General features: G+C 40.7%; 1 protein-coding gene across 1 annotated transcript; it reads left to right on the forward strand.

The window, feature by feature from the left end:
• The first annotated feature begins 3,462 nt into the window (after nucleotides 1-3,462).
• On the forward strand, nucleotides 3,463-11,103 carry lpla (lipoprotein lipase a). The gene is made up of 10 exons (XM_075485291.1): nucleotides 3,463-3,742; nucleotides 4,582-4,787; nucleotides 5,667-5,846; nucleotides 6,435-6,546; nucleotides 7,084-7,326; nucleotides 7,943-8,185; nucleotides 8,840-8,960; nucleotides 9,156-9,338; nucleotides 9,457-9,564; nucleotides 9,751-11,103. Exons 1-10 carry the CDS (start codon nucleotides 3,640-3,642, stop codon nucleotides 9,800-9,802), a joined length of 1,551 nt encoding a protein of 516 aa, XP_075341406.1. The 5' UTR covers nucleotides 3,463-3,639; the 3' UTR covers nucleotides 9,803-11,103.
• The last annotated feature ends 8,952 nt before the right edge of the window (nucleotides 11,104-20,055 follow it).

Below are 20,055 nucleotides of genomic sequence, written 5' to 3' on the forward strand. Positions count from 1 at the left end.
AACACCCTCTCATCTTTATCTCACTCCATTCTTTATTTTGCTGAGTCATGGCAACTTCCGAGCTGCTGAGAAAGCTCAATCTGAAACTAAATGTCATTTTGATGATGTTGTCTGGGTGTGTGTTACAGAGGATATTTACTCATTTTCGCGCAGTCGCTTATCACTGTGGGTCAAGCACTGTAGCTGCAGTGGGAGCAGAGATTCAAACTGAGATCACAGGCTGAGGGATAGGCGTTGCTCTTCTGTCTAATCACTGGGTTGGGCCTGCTGGTCAGGCCACAAGCATCACCTTCCTGACAATCACTTCCACATAAGCAAACACACACAGTCATAGGCAGTGTACAAAAATACACTTGGACTCACATGATAAAAGAAACGGAGGTCTGTTTTGAGATAAATCAAAACCAGCAGCAGTTGATCACTGAGGAAACCCATTTTAGAGTTGAGTGGTGGAGAAAGTTTTATCCATGTCGGCTCAGTGTACGTCAGTCGAGACTCATATACAACAACACAAAGAAGAAGTTAGTGTCTGTCTTGCCTCCATGGTTGCAGCACCTGCTTGCTTCGTCTCTGTCTGGTTGTGATGTGTATCTCTGAGGACCGAAAGAACAACATAAGTGGTATTTTTCATTTTTGACAGAGCACACGTTTACTTTTATACTTTCTCTTGTTATTATAATTTATTAAATGCAGTCCAGATTGGAATTATTGCTGATCTTTTCTAACACCACAGTGGGGTTGATGCCTGATGGCTGTCCCATTGTTTTGTAGCTGCAGTGTTTCAAGAAAAAGTCCTATTTTTCATCACTTTATTCTGTTTGCCATAGATATATTACTCACTGATGTCGAGGGGTGAGTACTGCATTGGGAGTTTGTGAGTGTTGATGTTGAGGACCTTGCAATTCTCAAAACAAAAACCCTGCTTCAATTTTTTTCTTTTGATTTTCATACCACCCCTCTGTGTTCATTTGCAGATCTCATTTAGTGAGACTTAAATATTAAACACGATATATATATTAAGTGGAAACATGTTGACACAATGACAATACAGTAGTGATTGAATATCTAGATATCTGGGTAATGGGTCAGTCTTTGTTTGATGGCGTCAGTCTGGGGAGATAACAGAGGGTACAATATTCTCAAACAGGTGCTTTTGCGTGAAATTCGTCATAAAACTCAGGCAAACGCATTTCTCTCATGCCTGCTCATAATCCACACATGTGTTTGATTTGTTCGCTGTTCTCAAGCTTCCCCCGTGCCCCAAAGGACGTCACAAAAGGGTTGAACTGCCACCCCTTAATATGCACAATGTGTTTCGACATATTTTTTTGTTTTTCACAAGACCTGATATTTCACATTTGCATTTAAATTTTCAGCCAATCAGAGGGCATGGGAGAAGGCAAATGGGAATCATTTGAAATCCGGTTATGCTTTGAGGTTGTTTTGGAGTTTCACTATAGGTCCACCAATGAGAGAAGGGGCCCTATAACACACCCACACAGCTCAGATTTGTCTTTACATTGAATGCATGGATGGATTATCAGACAGTGGGCCCCTGGGTGAAAACACCTCCCCCTCTCCATTGCCATCCTCACACAAAGAAGAAAGACTTTCCTTGCTCTCATTTTTAATCTCCCTGCTGTCAATTTAGCTCGTATCGTACTAGTTTTGTGCTATTTTTTTTTTTTTTGGTTCTGTCTATTAGTTCCTGTCCTATCATTGTACATTTTGTGTCTTTGTTGCCAGTTTATCTCTTTGTGTAGTCACTTTTGAGTCATTCTTAGTGTCATTTTGCAGGTGGAGCAGAACTTTCCAGTGCTGTTGTTTTGTCACAAACTGATGCTGAACCTCACAAGAGATGCAGATATATTGTCTGACTGCTGTTTATCTCTCCCTGCCAAAGCAGCTCCAGAATGATGTCCCAAATACTGCAGTATATAATGTAAAACATGTTCCTGGGGAAAGTATGTTTGTTCAATAATGCACTCCATGCCTGGATGGCACAAGCACCTCTGTACAGTTGCCTCTGTAAGGGCTTTTCACCCCACACCACCTATGGAATCACCCCAAAATTTGATTCCGTTACAGTAAGAATCAGTAATGTGAGTTGTTATTTCAAGAACTGACAAACTGATATCATTCATCCAATACCTTCTAAACTTAATCTGATGCATTAACATGTACATCCATCCATCTAAAAATAACTGATTTAAGAAAATGTCTACATTTAACTGAGGTCAGAGGTACAGTCACCATCATTATTATAAGAGGGAAGAGCAGACTAACGGACTTCCTACATCTGGCTGCGATCACTGAGCATCACCTCATTAATTCCATCTCTACAGTCAAACATGTTGATGTGAGGGTGATTTTCGATGATGAGAGCTTGGAGACGTGTCAAGCTAGCGGGAAAGAATGATGTAGAAAAATGGTCCTAAGTGAAAACATTTTTCAGTCCATGGAGAGAGTTGAACACAATTAACCTGATTGAGCTTGAACATCTCTGCCAAAAGGATTTTTTTTTGTTTTAAAGTGTAAATAATGGAAAAGAAACAGAACTCCAGCAAACGGTTCTTTCACTGAGAACCTATTACGAGAGTCTGAATACTTAAATGATTTAATTATTTTAATTTCCTCATGTTTTAATACTTCACCTGTTTTAGCTTTGTCATTTTGTGACTGATAAGATGAAATAAAAGAAAGAATTCAATCTATTTCAAAAGGTGTCTGAAACTTAACAAAATGTAGAAAAGGTCAGTCTGAAAAAAGGTGCAGTCAGAGCTGGACTTGTCTTTGTGGTTAACAGGAAAAGTCCTGCAGCTTTTCAATTTTTGCTGGAATGAAGTTTTTAAAGGTTGCCTAATAACTTTCACGGAGAAAAGTTAGGACTTTATTTTAAAAACAGACCATCATGGCACAGGCTTAAGAACTGAACACTCTAAAAACGATAAACCAGCAACCATTGGCAAAAGCAAGAACAGAAGAAACACACTGTGAAATGTAAGAATGCCTGTCCTGATAAGACGTTTCCTCACCATAAATGGATTTTACAGCTGTTATGTATTGTAGTTAATATAGTGTTTTGGATGCTTTTAACACTGTGGCACAAAATGATATGTGAATTATTGTGGGGGTCCACAATAATTCACATATCATTTTTTAATCTTGAAATCAATTTAACGTGAGAAACTTTTGCTACGGAAATGGAGGGACAGCCCTTCGGTAATCCCTTGAACATCTATCGAGCAAACTGACAGTTGGTAGCTGACTCTAATGGCACCGTGTAAATGAAACCTTCTGCTGTGCAGCCAGGGGCCAGCTTTTCTGGGAGGATGAATGATGTGCTCTTAGTTATTCAGAGCCAGGATAAAGTTTAGTCTCCTCCCTCGAACCCCCAGCCAATCATGTTTGGATATTCAAATAAGGCACCCATAAAGATGACTTGGAGCCGTAGCTGTGACAGACCACAAGAAACTTCACCCTTAAACTTCACCCTTAAACCTCAGGTCCACACCACTTTGTCACCGGTGTATTGGGTTTAAGTGGATTTACAACTACTCGACCAACTTCCACAGAACTTTTTTCTCAGTGCATTTTAGGTTTTGAAAAAACAAAACAAAACAAAACTTCATTAATAATATGGGAAAGGAAAATATTTGCTTTTTGGCTGTTTGGATAACTTTGGGAAAAATCTTTGCAACTTTTTCTTCAGATCCTGAAGCCCCCACTGCAACTGTATTTGGTAAGACCGACCTCTGTTCAGCCTAATGAGTTACACCGTTTTAGATTGTTTTTAAAGTGATGCAGCTGGGATTAAGAAAACAGACCGCAGGAAATGAGCTAATTAATGCATGCTGTTCCACGTTGGCCGTGTATAACCTCCTCAGAAGCTTTCAGACTTCAGAGCTGCAGGTCTACATCCCATTTCATACCATTCAGCTCCATGTGTGTATGAAGAAAAGCTTTTTGTTCAGAGGAAAGACCAGAAAAGACGATATAGTTATCACTGGAAAACAGAGTACTTTTCTTCTTTAAAAAAAAAGTAAACACAGTTTCTTTACATTGTTTAATTAGATAAGAAAACTAAAACAAAACAAAACAAAAAAATGATTGGTTGAGCTTTCGCCATGGAAAATCTTTAATTTTTTTTAGTTTATTCACGTTTTGTGGCGTGACTCGTTAAAAAGAACCAACTTCCTTCCGATATGACTTTTTAAATGGTTCACGTGTTTTTATTTTGGTAAACTCAGCTTCTTTATTGTGCGTCCTCATCAAACTTGTGCCGGTAAAAAAAAATCGCAAAAGACAAAAGGGGGCGACACTGCCATACCTTATATTTCATCTCTGTTGAGATGAGCGGTCTGTTTAGTTTATAAAAAGCTGAACTGAGCATATTTATACTGAAAGCAACTAACGGATCCACGGCGGCTGTGTGGCTCTGACGGAAACTTTGATAATGATGTTTCTTTGTTAGAATCCCACCTGACAACAATCCTCTGCATTCCTGTCATGCCACAACAACTTAATGATCTACTCTGTGTGTGCGCGCGCGTGTGTGTGTGTGGGTGTGTGTTGAAACAGTAAACACTACAGCCACCACCGCTTCTCTGCCGACAACCACTGAATGGATCACAGATTACACTGACATCGTGTCCAAGTTCTCCCTGCGCACCGAGGACATCCCAGATGATGACATGTGCTACATCGTGGCCGGCAGGCCAGAGACCATCCAAGAGTGCGAATTCAAACCAGAATCCCAGACCTTCATTGTGATACATGGATGGACGGTATGTTAAACTAAACATCCTCAGATGTAATGTTAAAGAAAGAAAGAAAGAAAGAAAGAGAAGATCATGCAACTAACTATCAGAAATATTGGGAAAAGTTCAAACATTATGGCTCAACAAGAAATACATTTGTTCAGAAAAATGGGCTGAGAGTGTGGAGATAGCAGGGCCATGCATCTTCCCCTATAATGTGATTTAAAGCCAGTCATGCAGTAAAATCTGAACCTGATGATGCATTGGCTCCTCTCCAACAACAAGACACAGAGTGAGGGCCAAGGGCAAAGTAAATCACGCCATACTGTAGCTGACCTGTGTCTGCCCATGTAGGCGAGCTTCACTCAAAAGTTTGCCGTGTTCGGGGTGTTAAACTACAACGCAGACACTTTCACACTTGGAAAAAAAAAAGGTCCAATCTGCATGGTGAAAAATGAACAAAGTACAAGTAGTATAAAACGTTTAGAGAATGTAATACAAAAAGTAGACATTTCTCCACAGTTCATGGAATAATGCAAAGAACTTGAGCTTTGGTCAGACTCTTAGCTGAGAGTTGGATCGAGCAGGATTACTTCTAGAATATCTCACTTCTCATATGTTAAAAAAAGAAGAAGCAATATATGCGACAAATTTAAAGCCGAATATAATAAAGTTTAGTTGAGCAAATTCAGGAACATTTCGTTCCTGCTATGGTTCAAAATTGTTTGTAGTTTAAGAAGTTTGCCCAAAAAACTGGCAAAGGAATAACCAAACTACTTGAATCACTGTGCGAAAAAACAATATAAGTGGACCGTGAGCAATGTTTTGCTAAATTGACTAAACATAAAGCTCTTGTTTTATTAAGTATAGGCCACTTTTCACTAATGTCTGTGTGTGCTCCTGTAGGTAACGGGGATGTTCGAGAGCTGGGTGCCTAAGCTGGTGTCCGCTCTGTATGAGCGTGAGCCAACTGCCAATGTGATTGTGGTGGACTGGCTGACTCGTGCAAACCAGCACTACCCAACCTCTGCAGCCTACACCAAGCTAGTGGGCCGTGACGTGGCCAAGTTTGTCACCTGGTTGCAGGTAAATACTATGGAAGAAGTGGTGCCTAAGCCGGTTGATGGCTCACTAAGAGCTGGCTCAGACTTTCTACATCCTCTTTGTGGATTTGGCCCACTTTACCAAAGTATCACAGCACTGATATTAAATATGCTGGCAAAGACATTCGAGCAATGTCTGATATTTGTTACTCATGACGTAATGTACTGTACTCAACCCAGCTGCTGTGGATATGTTTTCCTTCTGGTTTTGATTTTGAACAGCTATAAAGGTGTTTTATAGCTGTGTCTGTGGCTCAAAGCAGCTCCTCGTTGCATGGTTCAGTGTTTAGTGGAGCCCAACTTTTGTCTGAAGCACTTCAAGACAGAAAAGGTCATTTGCATGACTAATGCTTTCATGTGTTTGCCCTTTGTTTGTGTAACTTTCAAGTTTAAAAGCTTGCAAAAGATTTGGCAAAATAAGGAGTTACACAAAATAATTCTCATTTTGGATAATGTCCCAAACTCTGTTGCAGAGCATTGCCAGGTACAGCCTGTAAATTGTCTTTAAACATGCATTATGACAAAAAAAAAATGCTCTTCTTACACATCTCACCTGTCTGTTTTCTTACAGAAAGAGCTGCAGTTGCCATGGGAGAGGCTTCATCTGCTGGGTTACAGTCTGGGAGCACACGTTGCTGGAATTGCCGGAGACCTCACTGACCATAAGATCAGCAGGATCACAGGTAAAAACATGTTTTGACTGACCTGCAAACCTCAAACAGTCGACATAGATAAACCTTTGCATTTTCACGCAACTGCACTATTACAGTTATAACAATGTTTTAGCCAATGCTAAATCTGGAGCCTGACTCCAGTGAAGCATGTATTTAGCTTAATTCCAGACCTGCATTGTGTATTTGCATACAGCCAGTCTTTGCCAGTTCCAATCTTGTTTTTTTTGCCACTACGAAGTTTATCCAGCTTTGAAATCCCTCTGACCTGCTTGGAAGAATGGAGTGTTTACTGTGATCTGAGAGCAGCGACCCATTAGGAGCCCACAATGACTGCCTTGCATTGTTCTTTTTTTAGCTTCAGTGGTTCTGTATAGCCTCACAGGGCTGAAAGGATCCGGGCCAAGCACACACTTCAGTTTTTTTTCATTCGTAAATCAATCCTTAGAAGTGATCCTCGTTATGTTATTGTCCCTTCAGCCATGCAATCTTTCTTCAGTCTGGCAGCAATGATTAAAAAACAAATCCTCTTTTTGTTTTTGTAACCAGGTCTGGATCCTGCTGGTCCCACTTTTGAGAACGCAGACGACCAAAGCACTCTGTCCCGAGGCGATGCCCAGTTTGTGGACGTCCTGCATACCAACACCAGGGGGTCCCCAGACCGCAGCATTGGCATCCAGAGACCTGTGGGTCACATTGACATCTACCCAAATGGAGGCACCTTCCAGCCGGGTTGCGACATCCAGAACACCTTGATGGGGATTGCATTGGAAGGGATCAAGGGCCTCCAAAGTATGCCGCCTTTTGTTTGTATCTACACTTTTAGTTAAAATGCTGATTTCTTAAGTGCCTCGGCTAGCTTGCAATATGAATACTGTCAAAGTTCATGCCTAATCATACAAAAATGCTAAATTCAAGACTAACTGTGTTTTTTGTGGGGTGTAAGGAACATGCATGGATATATTGTGATTGTTAATTACTTAGACCAGATGGTGCAGATTATCTCCGGGTTTTTTTTTGTGTGGCGCACTTCATAAATACACATCTCTGCCCAGATTATAGTGGTGTAGAATGTTGTAATTCATAACAAGTTTATGTTAGTACACAGAGTCAACAGACACTCTGGCTCTATAAAAGCTTCCCTGCATTCAAAACACAACTACAGACTCATAATGTGCCACAGAGAACAAGGTCTGGCTTGATGTCTCGCTGCTTCACGCCTTCAGCTGTTGTGTTTTAACCAAGCAAAGCAGAACTAAGTGAGAAATGGCTTCCAGGTTAGCATCAGTCACGATGTGTGAACATGTAAAAAGCACAGACATCAGGGAGTAATTTTCCAGCTTGACATGACGCCATCTGAGAGAACGTTCAAGGGTTTCAATCTTTCTTTTTTCTTGGTGCGTTGCAGATATGGACCAGCTTGTCAAATGTTCCCACGAGCGCTCCATCCACTTGTTCATTGACTCTCTGGTGAACACTCAGTTCCAGAGCATGGCGTACCGTTGCAATTCCAAAGAGGCCTTTAACAAGGGAATGTGCCTCAGCTGCAGGAAGAACCGCTGCAACAAGCTGGGCTACAACGTCAACAAGGTGCGCACTGCCCGCAGCACAAAGATGTACCTCAAGACTCGCGACATGATGCCATACAAAGGTAAATATCAGGAGAATGGAGACGCACCTCAAAAGGAATATGATGGAAAAAATTTTTTACGGTTGGTTATGCGTTGCCTGCTTACTGAGAGTTAAACCATGCACATACAGTGATTAAAGCAATCCTCGGTTTACGCCGTACTGTAGGTGAACAACCTTAATATGAATGTGGCTGCTTGGAACTGGTAGTAATATCAATGGCGTTAGTGGAGATACTAACAGACTACTCACAGTTTGTGAACACTTAATGCAAGCACACATGTACGAAGAGTAGTGTGTATTCAGGGGGTCACAAGCAGAGGAGGTCATGGGTATTTTGGTGGGAGTGGGTGTGCTTAAGTAATGTGACACTGCCACATGTAATACACCAGAGAGGCAATGGAAACATTTTTCTTTTTTTAAGAATTACCATTCAGCACTAGGCAACTGCATTATTGTTAGACATTCATATGCTTGAGATGCACAGCTGCAGCGAAAGCTTCCGATGTTTTAGCAGATATACAGTATGAATGAAGCCAACCAGGATCTCGTACAAATCTGTATTTAAATGCAGCACTGTGACAAGGCTTGTCTATGTTAAGTAAACTTTAAGCAGCGGTGTGAAAGTTGTTGGGAAGAGTGAATATAAAACTGCGTGTTTTGTCCCATCCTACAGTTTTCCACTACCAAGTGAAGGCACACTTCTTCAGCAACGAGCAGCTTAGCTTCACAGAGCAGCCCATGAAGGTTTCCCTGTACGGAACCCACGCTGAGAAGGAGGACATTTCCTTTGTCTTGTACGTGCACAAAATGGCTTATCACGTTTAAACCACAATCACACAGACAGTGTCAGCATGTTTCCAACTATCTTGATTTTAAATAAGGACTATTAAGGCTAGATGCATACATCACATCTCTGTGAACAAACACACAAAGTACAGCCTGGTCTGAGCTGACTAACTCCGAAAACCTCTTTTCCTTTAACCCTTCAGACCAGTCTTGAACGGGAACTCCACCTTGTCCTTCCTTATCACCACCGACGTGGACATAGGCGAACTGATGATTGTGAAACTGCGGTGGGAGAAGGATGCGATCCTCAGCTGGTCCAACTGGTGGGGCAACAGCAAGTTTCACATCCGAAAGCTTCGCATCAAGTCTGGGGAGACTCAGTCCAAGTGAGTTCTCACCCCCCCAATACAGAAGCACAGATTAGACCTGGTAACGTGTATGTATGTCTTGTGATTTTAAACGTCTGATGAAAATGTTCTATTTTTTGTGTGTGCGTGATTTCAGGGTGATCTTCAAAGCTAAGGACGGAGAGTTTGCTTACCTTGTCAGGGGAGGGGAAGATTCTGTCTTTGTGAAGTCAAAAGAGGACAACATCAGCCGTAAAGAAAGAAGGTTCGAGTTACCGTCACTCATGCAAACACATACGTCAAATTTCAAATCCTTCATTCTTCATTCAAAAATCTGCACAGTTGTTTGCTTAATGACGACAGTAAAACCCTACGGTGACCGTCCTTTTATTGTTGTTTAGAATTAGCAGAAGCATTATCTCTCATGCTCACTGTCGTTTCGTCTCTCTAGGATGCACAGACGTAAAATGCAGGGCAGTCTCTTTGGTCAGAACGACGCTTGAAGTTGCGCTTGATGCCCTCCACCGTGCATGTCATCCATCCCGGCACACCTAGCCAAAGATGGATGGCACACAGTAACACCAGGGAAGTTTTTGCAAATAACTGGACACCCGATGAATCCTGATTTTATTTTTTTTCATTCTTTCTGCATTTTCCCTGAACTCTCTGTGCAACCAACGTAACCTCATCCACAGTGCTATAAATCAGTCCACTCATGACTTTTCACGTCTCCCTGCAAATTCTGCTGCTAAAACTATAACTGGTTTCTGTTTGATGATGTCCTCACAGTTTTTACTTTCACAAATCTACACTTTCAGTAGCCTCTGCTGCTTTGTAATCATTGTTTATGCTTTTATATCCCATATGTACTGTTTATACCGACGTTGATATATATTTTGAGCCTCTGAATGATGCGTTTCCTGTGCCTACGTGAACTTGGATTATTTGCTGTGTATACATGATTCATAGTGATAGGCATAGATAAGGCACATCTTTGAGTGTTTGTTTTTAAATGATCATTTTGTGTCCAATGTTTGTCTTTATTTAACCACTAATTGCCAACAATCGACAGGGACCAAAGAAACCTTTACAATCTACTGAACGGAGAATCACAGCATTCTTTGTAAATACCTTAACCTGTAACCGTGTTGTTTTTTTTTCTTTTCCGAATATAAGTTAAGTGTTAATACCTGATCTCTTGAAGCCTTGCTTGTTCATTGACTGCATTGGTTTTTGTGTCACTGGTCACTTTAAGAGTCTCTGTCCCTTGCAGCCATTTTCATGTCAAAGTTTTTTAAGTTTGCACTCCGACAGGGATTTGCATTCTTTAGTGTTGGTCTTTTTGAAGGACAGCCACTCTTTTAATGACACAGAAATGGCAGCCCTCCTTAAAGGTTTCATGAATTGTCAACAATGTCTCACCTGAGGCGATTTACCTCATTGACTAAGCTCAGCCTACAACATATCCTTATTTTGAAACATTAAAGAATTAAAAACAGCACACAAGCCTTTGAAATTTGTAATGGACTGGATAAAATCACATCTATAATACAGCTCAATAACCATATTTATTGATTGTACATTTATATATTTGTATATGAAGCTGTAATATATTTTGGCAGGCTTCCATTGTCATTGTATTTCTGATGGAAGCCTTTTGTGTTTTTCTTGGACAAGGCTTTGGAAGTATCAGTCAGATGGAACTTCATGCCAGCTGTCAAGTGCATTGACTTTTATGAAGTGAAATGCAGTGCAATGTTGAAAGAAAGAGCCTAGGAATGGTTTAATAAAGAGTTATACCCCATGTCAAGATATCCCTTACTGTTGCTTTTAGATAATAACTAAATACAGAAATCAACAGGACTGTGGCCCTGTGTTGTGGTTAGAGGCACTTCTGATCATGTCACGAACGATAAACACAACCAATAAGCCCTTTGACGTTTAACTCTTTTGCCTTTGGTTTTTATTTTGAGCCAAACCAATAGCAGATTTCTCTCCAAGGTATCCACATAAATGTGTGATTTCCAACTAACTTGTTTCTGAATGTTTTACAGCAATCATATGAATATAAATAACACCAAGGTGAAATGCTAATGGATACTGTCAAAAAAACTGAAGAAACTTCAGTCAGTTGAGCATTTCTTTCTTTTACTGATTTGATTCCCACGAAATATTAATAGTTCTTTAGTTCCAAATTATTGCCAGTACTAGTAAAAAGTGTGCAATTTTAGCCTTTTGAGCAAAACTAAACAAAAACACCTGCCCACCTGTTTTTTTCATGCAATTACCTAGTCAACCAATTGTATTGCTCCTAATTTAGTTTAGGAGATTCATTTCTTCACTCCAGGCACAGCCTTTTGCCAATTTCATGGTTGAATTGAAGGAATTTATTGAACATGACAGAAAGAAATGATCAGACCACAGCCACTTTATGAAGTTAGTTTATGAAGTTAGAAATGGGTGTTGAGCTATGCTTGTGGTTGGAGCGTTTCAATAAAAAAAATACACAACCAATCCCATATTGCACAGCTTGGCTCTAGCACACAGAGTAACACGCACCATGTGGAGCATTTGCTGCAAGCAAACACAACTTCATTAAAACACAATGTTTCCGAAACAGAGAACAAAGAACAGTGTGAATCTTCAGGTTGCTTAAATGCCTTTTGCATCTCTCTTGCCTTCATGCGTTCTGCATATTTCATGCTCACATTCACTTCTTTATATCCTATTTTAAATCTAAGAGGTGATATTTTTACACGCATTCATCCATGGAGGATGAATTCCTGTGACTATGGTCATATTTCATATTGATGAGCGGTTATGAGATTAATGTAGCCTTCTTAATTTCGATGATACTAAAATATCTATACCTAGAAGTATAAATCATACCAACAAAGTATGTAAGCGTGTTAACAATAGCATGATCTTAGGTGCTGTTCAAAGCCTGAGCTGATTTAGAACTAAGTCTAACGTACTCAGTCGAATATCTGAACCATATTTTTCTGATCTACATCTGCTATTGATGTGTATCAAGTTAACGAATGATGTAAATGACAACAGATATCTCCTATTTGACTAAATCTTTGGCTCTCATTAAAAACAGATGGAGCTCTGGATGAGCAGTGACACAAATGCTCCACAGTCTGACACTTTAAGTATGTTGTTATTGATGTAGCACGGTTATGCTCCGGTGTCTTCCCTTGAGGCATGTATCTGCGTTGGTAGTTCAATAATGTGTCACTTCTACAGGACTGTAACTGCCTCCTGTTCAAAACACATTAAATAATGCTGAACCAATCCATAGTACGACTGAGAAAGATAACATGTTGTGTCTCTGCCATGTCTGTCTTCCTTGAGTGTGTAGATTAGTTCCTGTTCAAATTGCCTGTGGAAAAGCTGGAAAGCAACATTTGGGATCTGGATGAAGTAAATTCACTGATGGATATCTCATCTTGCAATCCTGTTTATTTTGGAATGGCTTTATAGTTTGAAACCTCAAAGGACACATTCACCTACAGCTGACTGCTGATTTTCAGAGCTGATCTGATCCTCTGGTGATTGAGTCATACAGGCAAAATTGTTAATTTTTCTCACATGATTTTTTGGATACTGAACAAAAGCGCCTGATTACCTCTTTTAACTCGTCTTTCTAAAAAGCTTCAAGGGATCTGATAATATATATCATCCTCCTCTCTGAAATGTTTCTTGTAGACATAACTGCTTTTTATGTTCTGTACAAATAAAGATTGCATGATTCATAAAGCTTTCACAAGATAATTCAATTATTTCCCTTTAGTCAACAGCAAAGTCACTTTCTTTCAGGACTTTATTTTATGTTTCACTTGATTTTCCAGAATTAATATTTAAATTTGAGATGAAAAAACCCTTGGTGCAATGATCCATTTGAACTTACCATTGAGTACTGCTTCAGTACTGCTTCAAAACTACTTGAGGAACATGGTGTCCTCTTGCAAAACAGTAAAGTAAAGAGCAATGGATAGAAAATGTTGCTTTCATTGGGATTGTTGTGGAAACCTTACCTCATGACTTTGTGTTGGTTAACAAGTTGAAGCCACAAAGATCACTTTTAAAACTTGTTTTGATCTGAACTGTCATTAACTGTAATGTACAATCTGGCTCTGTATGAGTTCAAGAAAGCCAAAAGTCTACAAAGGTTTGAATGTTCAAAAAAAAAAGAAAAAAACGCTGGAAATGTATTTCTCTGTAAATGATTTGCCTGGAGAATACAACAATGTTTACTCTCTCCATGTATTCACTGGATCTGATGTGTGCAACACCATATCATCTGCCATTCCTAGAAATAAGCTTCGAAAATAAGTCTTGGAAATATATAAATTTGAAGGAATTTTGTTGTCAACAAACTTGGTGAAAGAGTTACTGTTTATCCTCTCTTGGAGCCTGTAAAACTCTGCTGTGGAGCTCTGGCATTGGATTCACTCGTTTCTTCAGCTCTCCACCGAGGAAAAGTCTTTCCCTGCAACGATGAGAGCGACCGTATCTGACCTGCAGCAGCAGGAGATGAAAAACAAATGCTGTCACTGCTTTTCGAGGAAGATGTTGTCATGTTCATAGAATAGTAACTGCTCATGAAGCCAGCTGTTCTTCAGCAACATCTTAACTTTGTGTACGCACGTCTACAAGAGAGAGAGGAGCACTCAACCCACATTGTGGGTGGAAATGCTGCACTTCTTTTTGCAATCATCATGATCAACACAGTCCAGTGGTCCAGAAATGTATTAAAAAGCTACATGATGTTATTACAAAAATCAAATAGCGATAGTGTATCATGAGTCTACCACCATGCTAGCAGCTAAGCAAAGCTAAGATGTTCACATCCACAAATATGTTAAAGGGCTGCTGATAAAGAAGTAAATAGCACGAAGAGCAAGTGAAGCCAATGGGAATAGCATTAGCTTTGCAGTTTGTGTCATAAATCTAACTATGTGACAATTCAGTATTAGCCTGTTATGCTAGCAAAATAGCTAATGTAGCCACTGTAGACAGTAGCCTAGCTAGTGAGCATCAGTTTAGATGAAAACTGGTTGACAGTGAATTGGTTAATCCTCTTTTCAACCAGCCAATAGTATCATTGTGTCAAATATTAAAGTTTGTTGTTAAATGTTCTGCTGTATTTTGAAAGGAAGACGATCGAGTAGTGTGAAATTCATTTACACATTTTTTTTTTACATGAGATGGTATAAATATAGAAATGTAAGGAGTGAGCTGTCAACAAAAAGTTGTGTACAGCTGTATACAGTAATAGTAAAACTATTGATAGTTTTATTATTATTTACATCGACAGTAAAACTACTAATTGATACAAAAACTACATAAATAAGTTTAAAGTAAGAAAAACAGTTTTTTCAAGCACTTTTGTCACTTCCTTGTTGGGTTTATGCATAAAAATTACTTGGTTACAGAATAAAATCAAAACTATTTTGTTAGTGTTAGAAAGCAATTGTTTTTTCAAATTCTTTTCAAAAGGCCACGTCATCCTCATGATTGCCATTTTGCCCGTTGACTTGGTGATAAACAGAACATGTTACATGAAACATGCACTTCCTAGTTGGATTTTAGGCAATAATTTAGATTGGTTAGGGTTAGAAAACTGCTTAATTTGGGTTAAAAAACATCAGGGTTAGGAAAAAAATACATCCTATTTACAACACAACCATGAGTCTCATCAACGAGATAGAAAACTCTGAGTTTTCGGTTCCAGAAACGCTGATTTGAGTGAGGTTAATCAAGTCTGAGTAGGTTCACCTTGAGTTTAGCGCGTGCACCACAACTTTAAAAAGCCAGCATCAATGGAGCCCCGATTCGACGAGTCACCTTGGCAACGGGGAAGAGGAGGGGCTACGTTTTTCACCAACCTCGAATTGGAAATCTTAATGCGCTCATAGGGCGAGTTTCAATACGTTTTCAGAAATAAGTGCACCGTTGCAGCAGCAAAAGTGTAAGTTTAAATGTAGTCCTTTGCAATCCCAATAATATCACAGGGAAACTGCTTGAATGGTAGCCCATTCATTTATTTAATTTAGGTGCAATCCCGCGGGGGAGAAGCGCACTTCGCACCAGTTTAAGATGAAATATAAAAACATTGTTCAAACAGGTGAGACCTCGGCATGGAGGTACCTCATTTTCATCATGTTTTACACTGTAAAATAAATATTAAGTGGCTATTTGACTGTGCAGTTATTTTATTCCCAACATAATGCTGTTTTCACACACATAAACTATGTCTTCTCATCTATATCATCCATCCATCCATTATCTATACCGCTGAATCCGTCAGTCGGGTCGCGGGGCGGCTGGAGCCTATCCCAGCGGTCAATGGGCAAGAGGCGGGGTACACCCTGGACAGGCCGCCAGTCCATCACAGGGCCACATAGAGACAAACAAGACAAACAACCATGCACACTCACACTCACTCCTAAGGACAATTTAGAGTCATCATTTATATCATGTTCTGTTAAATAATTAAGCCTATTTAAACTAACACAGACTTCTACTGAGCCAACAGAAAGAAGGCAGATGCCCGTAAAACGGGTGGTGGCCAGCACCACCACCTCCGGGAGGGAAGTGGCTGAGGGAATCCCTGGAGGGAATCCACCTCCAAGACACGAGTGTCTTTATAAAATATAATAGGCCTACATATATCTTTTTTAAGCCTATTCATACAAATATTTATTTGTCTTTTATGTCTTTTTTTTCTTTTGTCCCAACACATTCTGATAGTGCCGCTCAAAAAGATAATCGTCTGTAAATGCAAAAATCTATGCGCGGTCTGATAACCATCTCCGACGAATATTTATTTCTCTGCGCAATAATGCTGCACCTTCATCCACGGGATCGTTGTCAAAAGGACATGTTCGTGAAAAAAGTCATCTCCTACTGTGCCTAATGGACTTCTAGAAGTAGAAGAACTGAATGAACTGAAGACTGAATGAATGAGGAAATCAAATGGCGTGTGTGGCTGAAAGAGGGCGGAGACAGAAAGAAACTCGAGGTTTCTTGAATAAAACCTGGTCCCGACCAGGTTAGGTTCAGAGAGTCTGTTACTACGGTAACTGACCGAGAGGTTAAGTTACCTCTCTTTGTAAAACAGGCTAGAGTTACCCCTCTTTCTCGGGGTTGAGTTACCTCCCTTTGTGAAACGGAAAACTCAGTTTCCCTCATTTCAGGGTTAACCAACTCAGAGTTTTCACTAAACCTGCTACGTGAAACGGACCTATGTTTTAACCTGGAACAAAGTCATCTGTTATTTGAGTCACAATGGCCCTCATTTATCAAACTTGCGTAAGACGAAAAACATGCGTAGGTCGTGCGTACGTTCTTTTCTGCGCAAAGGTTGGCATTTATCAAATCCATCGTGAGCGCAGGAAAGATGAAATCGCCACGACAGGTCTGAGGCCGTGTACGCACTTTTCCATTTTGACTTGCGGTGACTGCAATAGCATACATAAACAGCAGCGTCACTAGTGCGTGCCTCATAAGTCGCAACAAATCCCTAGGTTAAAATTACAGACTTATCACTTCAAAGAAGGCCCATGTTTTATTTGACTTCAACATAAACATAAACATAAACGCAAATTAAATAAATTAAAAAATTAAACAAGTACAACTCCGTAATTGGAAGAGGGATGGCTCATTATTCAACCGCGCACCCTCACACCGAACAGGAGAGGTGCTTTAACACTGCGCATACGCGCACGCGTGCCACTGTGGAGAGGTGTATAGGGCTCCTAAAGGGCAGGTGGATCTGTCTCTCGGCTGCGGGGGGAACCCTTCTATATACGCCCGAAAAGGTATGCAATATTATTATTGCATGCGGGGTTCTCCATAACATTGCCCAAAAAAAGGGAGTGCCATTTCCAGATGTACATCCAGAGGACCCCGTACCCAGAGATCCCTACCACCAGCCTGCACAGCCAAGAGCGCTCAGGAGGAGAGAGGAACTTATTCAGCGATTCTGACTTTTGGTAAGCATTCTGTTATTCAAGGAAAAAAGAAAGGAGAACAACGATTTCTTTCAGCATTTATTCTGTGACTTCAGTGTTTCATTTATGTCTTTCAATGTACTGTCGATAGATTGCATGATGTGTGTTAAAGCCATCATCCACTTCACGATCTCTGTTTGTCTTTCTAGGAAAGACTGTGACGCTGCAGACCGGGGGCAGAGGCAGAGGCTTCGGATGTTGACGGGGCCGCGTCTTCGTCGCGCGGGTCAGGTTGCCCGGATGCCACTTCAGATTCATCTGTGAATGAAAAATATTAGTTTGATTAGGAACCTCATTTGTGTTGAAAATTAAAGCAACTGTTTTATTTAAACGTCTTGGGTGTGCAGTCATTCTTACCATTCTCGAGCTCTAGCATGGCTGCATCAGTGTCAAGTCCCCCTGGCCCGCCCGATGAGGACGTAGCTCCGATCAGGCCAGCCACCCTCTCCTCCAAGGCACTCAAATCCAAACCTGGATCGGAGAGCTGCGACCTTCTTTTCTGTGGCCAATTTCATATCGGACCACTTCTTCCTGATCTTATTGGAGAAAAAGTAAAAACATCGTTCAATTTTAGATTTAATTTAATCTGGAGTTTATCACATTTTATTGACCATCACAGTAGGGGAAAGTACATACCTCGTCCGGTCTGCGATTTACATCGCCAACGCTGTTGACAGCCGTGGCGATCTCCTTCCAAGTGCGCTTTTTTTGGGTGCTCTTTATGCCAGCTTTCATACTTCCAAACAGCACCAGGCGGTGTTTCTCCACCTGGGCTGTGAGAGTGTCAAGTTCGGCCTCGTTGTAGTTGCGTTTCTTTGCCGCCTTTCGTCTATCCATGTCGCAAATTCTAGAGGTGCGGCCTCTCAGTCCCCTTTTGTAGAAGGCGTGATTAGGATCATTACGATGGATTTCGGCTGCCGGATTTATCAACAGCCGCTCGGTCTTACGATGGGATTGGTGTGGTACGCATGTTCTGTGATTCTCACTTGAGCCTCTGCGTACGACGAGTTCTCCGCTCATATCTACGATGCTTTCTACGACGGCTTGATAAATGAGGGCCAATGTGTCATGATCCATGTTATTTTTGTGTGTTTTTCTGGTTTGTCTGTTTAGTTTTCTTAGGCCACATTTACACATAGCCGGGTATTTAGAGAAACGAATACCCCCCCCCCGTTTTCAATAATAACATCGTGCACACAACATCGTTTTCAAAAAACTTGTCATTTAGCCTACATCAACCCGCATAAATACGCCGTCAAGCGCGAAGCCAATCAATCGTCAAGCCAATCAAAATCCTCAGAATCGAGGACTTTCCTCATGTGAAGGAGGAGATAACGCGAGCAAATATCACAACAAAACTGAAGGCAATAAGAGGGAAATATAGACAGTCAGTGGATACAGCGGCCACGGAAGAGTGGTGCTCCTCTATTTTGAACTGTGCAAGAAGGTTTGGGGTGGCAAATGCAATAAGGCCAAAATCGTTTGCACAAACGTAAAAATTAGTAGAACTTTAACATCATCCATGATAATCCTGATCAGTAGCCAAACAAACTGTAAATATAAGGCGCTCACATGACGAAAGCATTTTCTGGCGCATAATGTGACGTTTAAGAACCTAAAACGCCGTTTCTCCCAGTTGACACGGCAACACGTAACCGGCGTTATCAGAAATCTCCACTTTGGCCGGAGGTTTTAGAAATAATTGTTTTCTGTGATAAAAATGGGGTTTTGGTGTAAATGAGAGGCCAAACCGCAGGAAAATATCTGCGTCTTCCTATCGTGTAAACGGGGCCTCAGTCTAGCCTTCCCATTTCCTCACCTTTCCTCAGTTCGTCGCTGCCGGTCGTCAGCTCCACTCCCTTCACCTGTATCAATCATCCTCAGCTGTTCCCATTCAATCACTCTCCCCACAGTATTTAGTCTTCCGTTCAGTCTTTGTTCAGATCCTCTGTCAAACTGTCCCTGATTTTTTCCCATCGTTGTTTCATCCATGGATTCCCCTTGTCAGTTCTTGTTCCAGCCTGGTTTGTAATTTCTTAGGTGTTTTTGTTTGTACAAGTTTAGTTTATAGTGTTCCAGCTTGGCTGTGATTTTCATTTATATGTATAATAGACCCGTTTAAGTTTCCTTCTGGCTCTTGTCCCGTGTCTGCACCTGGGTCCTCCTTTGCCATACACTGACACAATGTCACCCATGAAGCCATATTACAACCTACAAACTGAACACTGATAGCTGTTTTGAGAATTTTTGTCAAGTGACACAGTTTAAATTTCTGCTCAAAACAATTGTTGATATGGACACAAAAAAGGAAAAACGTGTTCTACTTACTTAGTTACAGGATTTACATCAAAAGGGGTTTTTATCCTAAACAATCAAAATGCATTTTAGTTTGGTGTTTATTCCATTTCATATCCAGTGATATTTCTGGATTTGTCACACTGTCAGCTGATAGTTGTTTGGAGTGTTTAAGTGTAATCATGAGAGTGTTACTGTTCAACTGACCTTCACAAGAACAATCTTGTAGCATTTCAACCATCACCTCATCGGCTTCCTGCCCAGTTTGTCTTGGCATCCTGTGCTTGAGTTCTGGGCACCAAATTAGCAGCTGCATAGCCAACTCTCTTCTAACTATGAGCACATAATCTTCAGCCGGCATGTAACTGTACTTTCACACAGCTTGGCTGGAGGGTAAAATGCCCCCCCTGGAATAGGTCAAAGGTCAACAGTTCTAAAGC

This window comes from Odontesthes bonariensis, chromosome 15 (assembly GCF_027942865.1).
Source record: "Odontesthes bonariensis isolate fOdoBon6 chromosome 15, fOdoBon6.hap1, whole genome shotgun sequence".
Lineage (NCBI taxonomy): Eukaryota > Metazoa > Chordata > Actinopteri > Atheriniformes > Atherinopsidae > Odontesthes > Odontesthes bonariensis.